The 13438-nt window shown below is 42.0% G+C and overlaps 2 protein-coding genes across 2 annotated transcripts; one reads left to right on the top strand and one right to left on the bottom strand.

Moving 5' to 3' along the window:
* Window positions 1-203: 203 nt before the first annotated feature.
* Window positions 204-6481, bottom strand: LOC120682020 (GDT1-like protein 5). Its single transcript, XM_039963745.1, has 13 exons — window positions 5788-6481; window positions 3319-3607; window positions 3166-3234; window positions 2890-2949; window positions 2749-2796; window positions 1864-1952; window positions 1716-1755; window positions 1593-1640; window positions 973-1041; window positions 818-862; window positions 683-744; window positions 523-595; window positions 204-399 (listed from the first exon to the last, which is right to left on the bottom strand). Exons 1-13 carry the CDS (start codon window positions 5853-5855, stop codon window positions 322-324), a joined length of 1038 nt encoding a protein of 345 aa, XP_039819679.1. The 5' UTR covers window positions 5856-6481; the 3' UTR covers window positions 204-321.
* A 45-nt stretch (window positions 6482-6526) lies between these two features.
* Window positions 6527-11661, top strand: LOC120682019 (metal transporter NRAT1-like). The gene is made up of 13 exons (XM_039963744.1): window positions 6527-6661; window positions 6760-6835; window positions 6951-6991; window positions 7248-7326; window positions 7403-7507; window positions 7589-7698; window positions 7846-8027; window positions 8113-8185; window positions 8283-8456; window positions 10632-10736; window positions 10843-10974; window positions 11081-11176; window positions 11341-11661. The coding sequence occupies exons 1-13, from the start codon at window positions 6527-6529 to the stop codon at window positions 11659-11661; spliced, it is 1629 nt and encodes a 542-aa protein (XP_039819678.1).
* Window positions 11662-13438: the final 1777 nt, after the last annotated feature.

The raw sequence follows: 13438 nt of genomic DNA, 5'->3' as shown, positions 1-13438 counted from the left end.
AACTCTGTAGTTCCCTATATATTATGCATAAAAAAAGAAACTCTGTAGTTCCAATCATGAACTAATTAGGCTTAAAAAATTCATCTCGTACGAAACAGTTAGACTGTGTAATTAGTTATTTTTTCAACTACATTAGTGCTCCATGTATGTGTTCAAAGATTCGATGTGATGGGTATTACAAGAAATTTTTTAGGAACTAAACAGGGCCCAAAACACATGGCAACCAACGAAATTGGCCCAGACTGGTTGTCTAATTAAATTAGAAAGGACTTTAAGCAGTAATGGGGAATAAGATTTCTAGCAATGGGGAATAAATTTTTTTTACAACTCTCCTTCTGGTCCTGAAAGCAGGGACATCATACCAAACACCAGAAATAGCGCTCCACTCAACAATCCAACCTACAATAAGAAATAGCGCTCCACTCAACAATCCAACCTACAATAAGTGAAATACTAAGTCAGATGCCTAGTATTTCAAACTTCAGCAGCATATTTGAAAAATTGTCAAACAACATTTCCTACCATCTTCTCAGATATCTTAGAGGCTAGACTCTTTCCTCCAAGAACAGCAGCAGTAGTACATAGTGCTTGAGCTCTGAGAACACCAAAGATCTTTCATTAGGGATCACAAGGTAAACCATCTAAACATATATAGAACACCATAATTAAATAAGTGTTGTACACGACTCCACCAAGGACAACGCCTAATGGGTTTTCATCAGCAGCCAAAACAATAGTAGCAATCTGATAATAAAAGGTTCGTCATGAGCATAGCGAACAGACAATAAATAAAGTTTTCTAACATCAGCAAACTAACCTGGCTCATGTCACCCCACTCACCAAAGAATGTAATCGAAAATGCCTAGATTATTTCAGATATTATTGGCCATGTCAATATTCGGCAGGAAAAACATCGGCATGTACCTTTGTTAATTGTTTCTTTTAATATAATAACCAGTTGTTGATTGGTACCTTTATAAAAACTGGTGAGAAGAGTCGCATGAGAAATGTTCTTTGGTGTTTCTTGGTATCATCATCATCCTTGCATCGACAAAGGGTGATATGCAAATGCAGATATAATCTAAATCAATACCAAGGAATTCAAACTATATATAGAGTAAATAATTATGAAAGGTCAGTCACACGGAATAAGTAGGGATGACAATTTTACATGCGGGTACGGATATCTACGGATTTTGTACCTGGCGGGCAAAGGTAAGAGTGCGAAATTGCGGGCATGGGTCAGTTAGCCGAAACATCCAATCTTTAATATATATACTAGTTATAATATGCTCGCACAAGTGGAGAAAACTCCTCAATTTCCGGTAGCCCAATAAACATGGCCCAAAACTAAGGTGACTACATAAATGTCGTTGAAATATAATAATTGAATAAAAATAGGGTTGACAAAGGCAAAAACAAAGTACTACTACTATATCGGAAAGGCACGTAAAGACAAATTGATCAATTCACAAGCAACTCATTTCCCTATGTACATTAGATTGAGAATATCAAGGTAACACTTGACATCCTCACTTGTGTACTAACCTTAATTATAACATTAATTATAAACATTCCAATTATGTACTAACCTTGAGTTTATTTTTAGATTCATCATGGTTGTTCTTTGAGTTAGCATCCTGAAAATATATATATGCACAAATTAGTGATAAGTTTATCTGATAAAACATGAATAGGAGATGGAAGTTGCGAACCAGCTCTGCTTCCACTTCCTCCAATTCATCATCAGAATCTCTGAGATGGATATTGAGTTAGCTAGTTGATACTGTTGGTCTCTAAAATACAAAAAAAACATAGAAAATACATAAAAGCTAACTGAAAGGCAACAAGCAGCAGTCGTACCCGTCTTCTTTGTAACTTCCCCTCAACGACAGAACGCCAAATACAAAGAATAGCATAGTTGTAATATAGTGACTCCATTTACTTGAAATCTGTTCAATTTCATCTTCATCAGTAGCATTATTGTGCATGATAGATTGACAGTACAATTTTACAACAAGAGTAAAAAAATAAATTTTTGAAGCACCCTTGAAAGAAAATTTTACTTCGAATGGAAGTGTCATTCTGGTTTAACAAGATGCCACAACTTTGATAACATGCAAAACTTTAAATACGAGAGATGAAATGGGTTTCATCTAGGTGAAACTCCATGCACATGTTTTTGTGTCATAATATGTCATATAATTAAGTGTAATGAGTGCCACATGAGCAAACAACGTAACTTTCTACAACTCATAGCTTCATCTTTTTGTGTTTCACCTAAACGAGGCTTTTTCGTCTCTATATTCTTTATAGATTTGCCATGTCATCCAAGTTGCTTTTGTGACTGTTTAATGAGAATGAAACTACTATTGGAAGTAGCATAAGAGACAAACTAATTAATGTGATGGTTATATAGTTCAGAATTATTAACTTGAGGGACAAATTTCTCTCTTCCACATTATTACCACGTCCCAAGGAAAGACTTATAGTAGTTAGTATGATTATAACAAGAAAATTCATATAAATAATTAGAAGTAATATCTTCCTAAACACCTTGCTAATTACAGTTTCTTCTGTAACGATTTATGTGTGCCCAGGTGGCAAGAGTAAGAATATAGACATTTCTCACGTACAAGTCTTTTTTTTAAAACATTACAGCTTACTAACAACGGCAATAGAATCTTTATTCACCACAATCAATAGTAGGAAGGATTAGTACAGCTGTCAGTTGGGACATGCTTTTACCAGATTAGGTGCAACCCATCCCAAAGAAGACGATATAAGTGTCATCACCTGCAAATTGTTAACTCCATTAGTTCAATATAGGAAAAGAAACAAGACATTAAAAGTAACATTAAGTGTGTACGGTAAAAGGAAGAAAAATACCACTGATGAGGCTACGCAGCCTGCCAGGACGAGTCTCCGGGGATGGCGCATGGCCAAAATCTTGTGAAGATTAATATCAAACATCAGTAGTAAAAACAGTGTTTGCTCAATAACAGCAGGAAGAACTTGCCTATCAATCTAGCGCTGGGAAAGGCTGGCATCAAAAGCGTCGTCCTAATCTAATTTATAACCCTACCTCGAGGAAACGAACAAGACCGAGAGCAGGGCAAAGATGGGGAAAGGGAATCCGGAGGAGAGGCAGCTGTAGTTTCATACCGCGGCGACGCAGAAGGTCCTATCCCCGATCTCGGAGAGCGCTGTCATGGCCGGCGACTTGGTGAACCCCTGCTGGCATGGAGGGAAACCATGAGCAACTACTCAACGCCATCGCAACTAACCCATCAGAGTTCAGAGAGACGGCAAGCTGACCGAGAAGAGAGACGGCGACATGGCGAGCCGAGGGGGGTGTTGGTGTGGTGTGGACACTGAGGATGACAGGTTGCTGCAGCAGTAAGGAGAAACGCCGAGCTGGCAGGGGCGCAGGTCGGGTTGGTTGTACTGTGCCTGTATATTTGTAAACTTTTGTGATTTCGAGGCTGCACAGGTTGTGACTGGTGCAGGGGAATCAGGAGTGTTTGACGAGTGAGAGGGCAGGTTGTATCTGGTGCATGGCTTGTGTTGTTGCATCATCATTCGTCGGCATCCTTGAACACTGAGACTAGAGGGGAACACGACGAGTAATGGGTGAGTAATTCATCGGCATCGTTAAATCTATCTATCTATCTATACTATAAATAACCAAAATAATTGAAAATATTTTCCACCTATAAAACACCTCTGTGCCCTTCATAATAAGGTGGGGGGAAGTTTTATGAAATAAGAAAAAATCATATGCTACAAAATACTTCTGTTGTTTCAGCTATACTTTTCTCACCGTGAAAAATTCATACCCGCCCGCGTACCCAACCGGCCAACCCCAATCCCACCCACAAGGCCCACGCCTCTCCCCGCCAATCAAGCATCACTTTCCTTCCGCTTGCAAGGGACGCAGCGCCCCAACTCTTTTTCCCGCACAGGAAAATCCATCCGCTACTCCTCGTCCGCGTGATTCCGCCTGATTCCGCCGCCTCCCCTCCTTCCACTTCCATCCGCGTCACTTCCATCTGCGTCATTCTCGCCCACCCCTCCCCATTCACATCAACGCTGCAGCTCTAGCCTGCCATCCCCGGTGGCGCCCTCGATTGCAAGCGCAGGACAGGCATCCCGGCGGCGGATCGCAGAAGGCGTCCTCGGCAGCGACCTCGGCTGTGGGCGCAGGCATGCTGGTAGTAGAGCCGCGGCGGCGCGAGCGAGGCCCTTTTACCATGCATGGATAGTAAATGTTCTACCTCGCTCGCTGCACCTAGACAAGTATGCGACATCCGTTTCCAACTTTTTTCAAAAATGTGAGACGACATATAAAAAACGGAAAGAGAACGTAGTAGATATTAATTACTATTAAATTTAACATAAGAAAAGTAATTTATTTAATTATTAAGAATGGCTGGCTAATAATGTGCCTTGTGGACCATTTTGATGTTGTAAGAAACTCTGCATGACAATCTTGTCTCATGGTATAAGTAAGCAAATATCACCTCTAGTCCGATCCAAGTTGGAGCTTCAGCAAAGATATGCTCCTGGTCACCACGTTATACTCGCCAGTCGCCACTAGGGCTCTCCCTAAGCAAGATGAGATGCTTTCCACAAAGGCAAGGCTCACCACTATTTCTATTCTGGTCATCTTGACGTGGTCTTCACTATGGGGTTTCTCCACCAAGGGTTCTCCTCATCCCATGTGCATGATCATTTTCGCCGCTAAACACCAAGCGGTGGGAGAGTCCATGACTTGCAGGTGGGCAACTAAGACTCCAAGGGGCCAACGCACCACCCTTACAAGGTTTGTTCACTCCAAAAACCAATCACAAGGCAGCACAGCAAGACCTTGTTCTCTCTAGGTCTAACCCAGCAGTAACCACATTCTAAGAATGTGCTAATTGGTATGATCACTTTAGCATTATGGTGACTTGATGCCTTATTGAACTTGTATGTGCTTCCACATGCTTCAACAAACTTCAAATGGGTCAGTAGAGGGGTATGAAAAAGAGTCGTTGCTCTAATGGCTACTAAAAGTGTAATAATCTGGTTCCCTGTCCAAGATCATCTGGTGCCCCCTTTTAAACTGCATAGCCATCGGGAACCCCCCCACACACACACAACACACACACCAGGCTCCAAATAAACCATCTTCTGCTATATTACCAGATCATCTGGTACTTAGTCTGGCTGTGCATCGGTTCATCCAATGCTTAAGCATCTCCGAAAAAATCTTTCGGAGCAAACATCATCTCTACATAAAAAGTTCGGTGCTTAGTCCGCTGCTCCAAATCATACTACCGGATCATCTGGTTGATCTGTTACTACTATGTTTTCTGCTTCTCCTCAAGCCATTGATGCATTTCTTGTTATTTTGATAGTATCCGATTGTCCGATACTTTGTACTTCATTTGCAATCATTTGGATAGTATCAGATTTTTGCCATGACTTGCACTTGCTATGATTTGGATCGTTTTGGACACTCTTGCTATGATTATTTGGACTCCATTGATGAGATCTAGAAAATCTACAAATATATGCTCACAAACTTGTTAGTCCTAATAACTATGTTATCATTCAATCACCAAGATCACAACTAGTGGCTTAATAATGCCATTTTCCTTACAAGTCCGATTGATCAAAATTGTATTCATCAACCGCAAGCAATATCTGTTATACCATGCAGAAACTCCAATTTAAAAAAGATTGGTTACCGGCATAACAATAAGAATGTTTGCATAGGCACATATAATACAGAGATCGCAACTGAACAAGGTCTTAACTTCCTCTAGGTTGCCTTCCCCGAAAGATAACTGCCCGCAAGGCTCCAACATTGCGTCATGAGCCCACGTGCTGAAACAGTACTGCAAAGGTCTGATTATTAAGAATTTCCAAGAGAATAAGAGATGATATGTGACCTCTAACGAAATGAAAGGACCATGCACTTAAGTTCTGTATCCAAATTGATAGAACTCAAGAAAGAATTTGTGTATATTAAAACTAGCATACAAATATCCTATTAGTGATTACGTGTAAGAAAGTATCACCAAAGCTTGGTCTCTTGCCGGCACAAACCAGATTTGAGATCTTGGTTATCGTCAATATTTGTAAGCTAGCCTTTACCTATATAACTAGCTACATTATAATATTGCAGAGATGTACACTGCACTAGGTCTAAGCTGCCTCTAAATTGCCTTCACCAAAAGATGCTGCGCCCATGAGGTTCCAAAGTATGAGGAAACAGACAGTAAATGTCATACAGTCTGATTAATTTCCTGACAATAGGAGGGAGGCATAGTTTTAAAGGCTGTAGTTGGTAGATCACAAGGTTCGATGGATGACAAAGATTCTTTGTATAAATATTGAGCATTATTACATATTGTATGGGACTGTTTTGACTAGGCATGTGTCCAATGATATAGAGAGAATGCGCGGTTGTATCAAACAAAGCAAGGCATTCTTGCGGGCTTTCGTAGATTGGTACGGTGCATTGCCTATATAGAAAATGGAGCTCAGTGCAGATGTTAGAGAGATTGGATTAGAAGCACGCCAAGTTTGTGTCCTTCGTAGTGGTAGTGACACTAATGACCACAAAGACAAGGACGCTGAGAGCGCTGTGGATGAGCAAGTTCCGGTGGAGGTACATCAATACAGTTCTACGCCCCCACGCTCCTAATTTCATTTTATATTTTCTGCATTTTCTGTTAATTCTTTACTTTTCTTAATGGGTGTTGGCAGCCAAAATGGAGAAAATTCTTGGCCCATGTTGGTCCTGGAGCTCTTGTGGCCATTGGCTTCCTGGATCCTAGCAACAGTAAGCTTCCTTGTTTTTCTCAGATCAATGTAATGTTCCAATGCTTGTAGTTGTTGTGAAGAAAAGAGTTGAAGCGCTATAAGTATTTCATGTTTTTGAACTATGTTTCCTACAGTTGAAACTGATATGCAAGCTGGGGCCGAGTTCAAGTATGAGGTACAGTGTATTCTTCCTGGTTGCAATGCAGACTAATAATCAACCATTTTCCCTATTTTTGAGCAGCTATTGATCTGAAAATATATTCCTGGCAGTAGCTATTGAATTTTTACACCAGCAAGAATTTGTCCTGGGTTTAGTAGTTATTACTGAGTACAGGTCTCCCGGCCATGTTCTTTCCTATTTGTTATCGTCATTTGAAAATTTTGTATGGTCATCCCATTTCTGTGACATAATATTACTAAAAATTAAACAGCTCCTCTGGGTGGTCTTAGTTGGTCTAGTCTTCGCGCTTTTGATTCAAACACTTGCTGCAAATCTTGGAGTGAAGACAGGTACCTTTCACTTCAACATTTTCCTCATGTTTCAAGCTGTATCGAATCCATGCTATTAACGAAAGGCTGTGTGTAGGGAAGCATCTGGCTGAACTTTGCAGGGAAGAGTACCCACGTTATGTTACCATTTGCCTATGGATCACCGCGGAGCTGGCGGTGATATGTGACGATATCCCTCAAGGTTGATGAATAATGAATCATCAGTTGTCCTATTTTTCCTGCCCAGCGTGCACTGGAGTGACATAATATTTTGCTCTTGCAGTGTTAGGCACAGCCTTTGCTTTCAATATACTGCTCAAGATTCCAGTGTGGGCCGGAGTTATCCTCACAGTGTTCAGCACCCTCGTGTTTCTTGGGGTGCAAAGATTTGGGGTATACAACACCCTACTAAATTTAATTTACTTTTTTTGGCAACACTATTTTAAAATTTGCTCTCTATTATTCCTTAACAGAATTCGTACAGCTGCTATTCGATCTGCGTTTCTCAAATGATAATCTTATCAAATTTGAATTGGGCAGGCCCGCAAACTGGAGTTCATTATCGCTGCCTTCATGTTCACCATGGCGGGCTGCTTCTTCGGAGAGTTAACCTACCTGAGACCATCAGCGAGAGAGGTGGTGAAGGGAATGTTTGTCCCATCGCTCTCAGGGAAAGCTGCTGCCACAAATGCAATTGCGCTCTTTGGCTCTATCATCACACCGTATGTAATCATTATTACCTATTGAGCTGTTGTCACTTCTACTGTTTTTTGCTTCATCAATAACGAGTTTGTGGCATGGGTGTAGGTACAACCTGTTCTTGCATTCTGCCCTTGTCCTCTCGAGAAAGACGACACCAAGATCAGTTAAAAACATCAATGTATGTTCCAACCATTCCCATTGACAAGCTGTCAGCATTCAGTTGCCTTCTTGTTGATGTGCGACTGATAGATGTCTTCTTGACATGCTTATGATAGGCTGCCTGCAGATACTTCCTTATCGAGTGCAGCCTTGCATTTGCTGTGGCGTTTCTCATCAACGTTGCGTTGGTCATCGTCGCAGGAACTGTTTGCAGTTCCAACAATCTTTCTCCAGCAGATGCAAACACGTGCAGTGATCTTACTCTGCAATCCACCCCTCTGTTGCTCAGGGTACGCTGGGAGACTTCAATCGTTCCAAGAAAACAAATGCATTTAGCTTCTGCTCTGGAATGCAAAACAGTTTCAGAGACAAGGATGATCACGAAGGACCAGACCAGAGGGGGGGTGAATGGGAGCCTCAAATTCGATTTAAAAAACCGGAGAGTAAAAGTCCCTATGCACCCGACGCACCTCAAACAGTGAGTATCAGTACCGCATAGCTCAGGACGGCTATCAGCACTAGAAACACTCACACACCGAAGCCAACACACACGGAAGCAAAGCGGTGAGAAACACAAACGAAACACACCCACTCGCGCAACCACACAAAAGCCGATCAGAGTGAAACCACCGGAAATAGAAACCTCAAGACCTCGAGAAACATGAGTTAGTGCACAGGCAATACAAGATGCTGGAGAGACAATAAATAAATCTAACTAGCACTAAAACATATTAACTAATTTTTGTTTTTCTTTTCTTTTAAATTTACACCTAACAAAAGCTAATTAGCACTAGCTAACTAAACAGGAAAAGAAATCAGCTTAAATCACGGGAAGAAGGGACTAATCATTTAAACTAGAAGGCTAAGCCTACCAACAAGGCAAGATTAAGCATCCAACAAAGTGCTTACCTTGTGAGGCAAAACGTCAAACAGGTTGCATGCTTGGCGGTGATGTGCTAATGCTGCATCCTGTCAGAACACCTGCATACCGGCACCTGCACAGCACACACACACAGAATTGCATACAAGCAAAAATACAAGATGCTAACCGAGCTCGCTGCTGTCTACTTGACACCGATCAACAAGAATAAAATCAACACAAAAACAGGGAGCCAGAAACAAGCTGCCGATGTCCAAAATCACAGCTCATAGGAAACCAGAATCCCCTCAACGAACCAGCCACCGGCCACCCTGCTGCTCCTGCCGCGCTTGCACCATGCTGTGGCTCAGCTAGCGCTGCTGCCCTTGCCTGCTGCACGCACCTTCAAAGGCCACTACTAGCCTGCGCGCCAAACTGCTAGGCGATGCCCCCTGATGCTTGCCAGGGCAAGCCGTGCCCCTGCGCCCTTGCTGCTCATGCCCAAGGGGCTCTGCTCCAGCGCCCAACCTGCTACTGCCTTGCGCAGCAGCAAGCCCCCAAAGGGCTTCCTCCTTCCCTGTGCCAAAAGCCTACACGAGAACAGACAAAGGAAAAACAAACGGAAACCACCAGAGATTGAGAAATGAATCAAAATTGACCGCTCCGAGGTCAAGAGGAGGGAAAGGCCTCCATTCCCAGCGAATCCATGATACAAGGTCTCAAATTTCCATCACAAAATCCTAACCCTAGGGGAGAAGAGGGAGGAACAGAAAGACCAGGGAGGGGGCGACGGGAAGAGCAGCGCTCTTCTGTTCTTGCGCGAGAGGAAAGAAAAAAACTGGGAGAAAGAGAGAGGAAGGGGGTGAGGGGATTTTTAATCCCAACAACTCTCACCCAAAAAGACTACATTACCCATAGACTCAAATAAACACTAGAAAGCCCGTAGGGGCAAAACCGGAAAAAGATACACGATCTCATCCGACGGTCGAGGTTCTTTCTTCGAGTCGAAGTCTTCTCCGCGATGCCGCCGTGCCGATGAAGATCCGGTTCGCGGTTTTGGGGGGTCCGCGAAACCCGGGTAGGTGGTCGGTTTTGAGAAAACCGCCAAAACTCCACGCGCGGGAAGATTCCCGCCTCCACGCCGTGGCCCTAGACGCCGTTCCCGCCTCGGCCTTCTGACGGCCCTAGACGCCGCCCGACGCCCGTCACCTCCTCGCCCGCAGCAAGGCCCTAGACGCCGTCGACGCCCGTCGCCTCCGTCAGTCCCGAGACCGACGCCCGTACCTCCACGACTTGGCGTCTTCAACCGCCGTCCGCCTCCTTGGTTTTGTGGCGCAAACCAAGAAACCCGCCTTCCGTCGCTGCTTGCGCCCTTGATCCAGGAGTGGACGCCACAGCTGCCGCCCGGCCCGAGCTCCTACACGGCAACTCTCCGTCGACACTCAACGCCCGTGTACCTGCAATCCAAAGACCAAGCGCACGACGACACCGCACGGTTGACAATTCACTCATCACAAGCAGGATAGAGTACTCTCATTCCTCAGATCAAATGAATGATTTGGATATAAACTAACAGTCTATATCTGTTATCTGTATTTGCATTCAGAATGTTCTTGGGAGGTCAAGCTCCGTTGTATATGCTGTTGCACTGCTAGCTTCAGGGCAAAGCACCACAATTAGTTGCACATTCTCAGGGCAGGTCATCATGCAGGTAATAATTTTGTATCATTCCTGATCTCGTTAGAACTGTTCCACTAGCTAAAGCATACCAGCTAACCATATTACCAATATTGACCTTGACATGTTTCACTTTTCAGGGTTTTCTTGACGCGAAGATGAAAAGCTGGGCACGGAACATCATCACTCGAGTCATTGCAATTGCTCCAAGCCTTATTGCCTCTGTTGCTAGTGGTCCAACAGGTGCGGCAAAGCTCATCATCTTGTCATCGGTATGATCCCTAGCCATTTCTTGGCTCGATCTTCCTAGCATAGTATTTGAGAAGTAATCACTTGAGCTACCAAACTGATTAAGAACATGGATTTCTTTCAATGCAGATGTTGCTGTCTTTTGAGCTGCCATTTACTATTATCCCTCTCCTCAAGTTCTGCAACAGCAGCAAGAAAGTAGGACACCTCAAGGAATCCATCTATGTAAGTATCTACACTATCAACCATTCGGAATCATTCAATATATTTTCATGGTACATGCCAAGCAAGTTTTTTTTTTCGCGACCGTGCTTGAGCACATTTTTCGCTAAAAGGATAAATCAAGTTATTAACAGTATGGTGACTGCTGGGATAATCGATGTGAGCAGACGGTAGTCCTTGCCTGGACAATCAGCTTGGCCATCATCATCATCAATGCCTATTTCATAGTGTGGGTCTATGTGGACTGGCTCATCCATAATCACCTCCCGAAATACGCCAATGCTCTGGTGTCCATCATCTTCTTCGTGCTCATGGCTGCCTACATCATCGCCATTGTCTACCTGATGTTCAGGAAGGACACGATGGTGACATACATTCCAGCAACAGAAAGGCTGGAAACTGGAAGCGGTGGTCCACTGGTGTCTCTTGCCGATGGAGAAAAGCCACCTCCGTTTAGAGAAGACCTGGCTAATAATGCCTCCATGTAGTGACTGATGATGATTGCTCGTACTACTAGAAAAATAGACTTTTGCCACTAAAAATATTGCAAAAACATATAAATTGTTGCAATAATGATCTTGCCGCAATTTGAAATTTGGTGGCAATATATCTGTTGTATTGCCACGAATTTTATTGCATTGTCATATGTTCAATTTTCATTGCAATAGGTTAGTATCTATTGCAATGTTAGCTTATATATGTTATTGCATTAAGGTGACTGTTTTGCCATGCTAAACTAGTATGGTAATATTTAATTATTGTAATAAAAAAGTTATTATTGCCACGTGTGAAGTAGCATTGCAATATATGAATATTATTACCACGTTTTCTATATATATTTTTTATTCTTTCTCATGTTGAATAGAGAGAATAATAATAGACTGTTATAGCAAAATATGCAATAAAAGTTGCTCTAATGTAGTGGGAAAGGTTTGTAATCCTCTAGGTCCAATGTTCAAAGCCAACTATGAGCAACTTTTATATTTTTTTTACTTCTAATTATTTTTGCCACAAAAATATATCGTTGCAAGAGTGCTTTATTGCCATCATTCACAAAAATATGATAACTATAGAACTTTTATTGCCACGATCATATCATGTTTGTTGTAATTGTTACCACTTGTTGCAATCTTAACATACTATTGTCATAATATTGGCCATTGCGACTACCTAATGCAATGATTCATTACGTTGCAAATACCATAGCTATGTAATGAAACAAAAAACGTGGCATAAAGTTTAAACCACGCAAGCACTTGCCACTACTTCCAACGAGCATAATATTGTGGCAATTGATATATATATATATATATATATATATATATATATATATATATATATATATATAAAGCCCGAATTTCTAGTATTGCATTACCACGAGAAACATTTGTGTTGGCAGTCAAATGCGATTTGTGCTGGTAGACCGAGCATCCGAAATTGCATGCTAGCACAAATACACTACTATAGAATTGCTTTTTTATCCCAGTTTATAGAGATCTTTAGTCTGAGTTCCTCAACCGGGATTATGAATCCAAAAAAAAAAATGGCGCAAGCACACGCAACTATGCAGTCCGCGGGATTCAAACTCAAGACATGTTGCCTCGAACATAGCTTTCTTAACGTCCCACATACACAACACATATGACTATATACGGAATGCTTTTCTTTTTTTAATCTAACATGTGGAGAACCCTTTAGTCCCGGTTGGAGGCTCCAACCGGGACTAAAAGGTGACCCTAGTCTCCATTGATGTTACCATTCTGGCGGTTGGAGTTTCCAACCAGAAACAAAAGTAACCTTTTAGTCCAGTAGTAGCCTCCAACCCGGACTAAAGAATTGGATAAAATATCGCTTTTGGTGCTTCTGATATTTAGGAATTTCTTGTCTACTTATAAGTTATAACTAAAATAGGATAAAATAGCATTAAGTAGCAGCCATTTTCATAAAAAAAAAGATACGTATGCCTAAGAGGGGACCCTCACGCTACATTTTGACTGTCCATATCGTTTATATCTATATATCTAATGGTATGATTAATTAAACATTGAATGATGCGGAGGATAGTACTACAAGTTCACTGGTGAAATGGAAAAAAGAATGGCATATAAAAAAAAGTGTGTGTGGATATTTCAGGTTTGTGATTGGTTTAACATGACACAATGAATTGGATGGCTGATTGGATCTTTAGGATTTGCTTTTTTTTTTGGTGGAAAGGCATAATTCTATCAGACTGTATACATATAAGCCTTTTACTAAAGTGGAACA

This window comes from Panicum virgatum, chromosome 7N (genome assembly GCF_016808335.1).
Source record: "Panicum virgatum strain AP13 chromosome 7N, P.virgatum_v5, whole genome shotgun sequence".
NCBI lineage: Eukaryota > Viridiplantae > Streptophyta > Magnoliopsida > Poales > Poaceae > Panicum > Panicum virgatum.
This window is presented reverse-complemented; position numbering and strand designations above follow the sequence as displayed.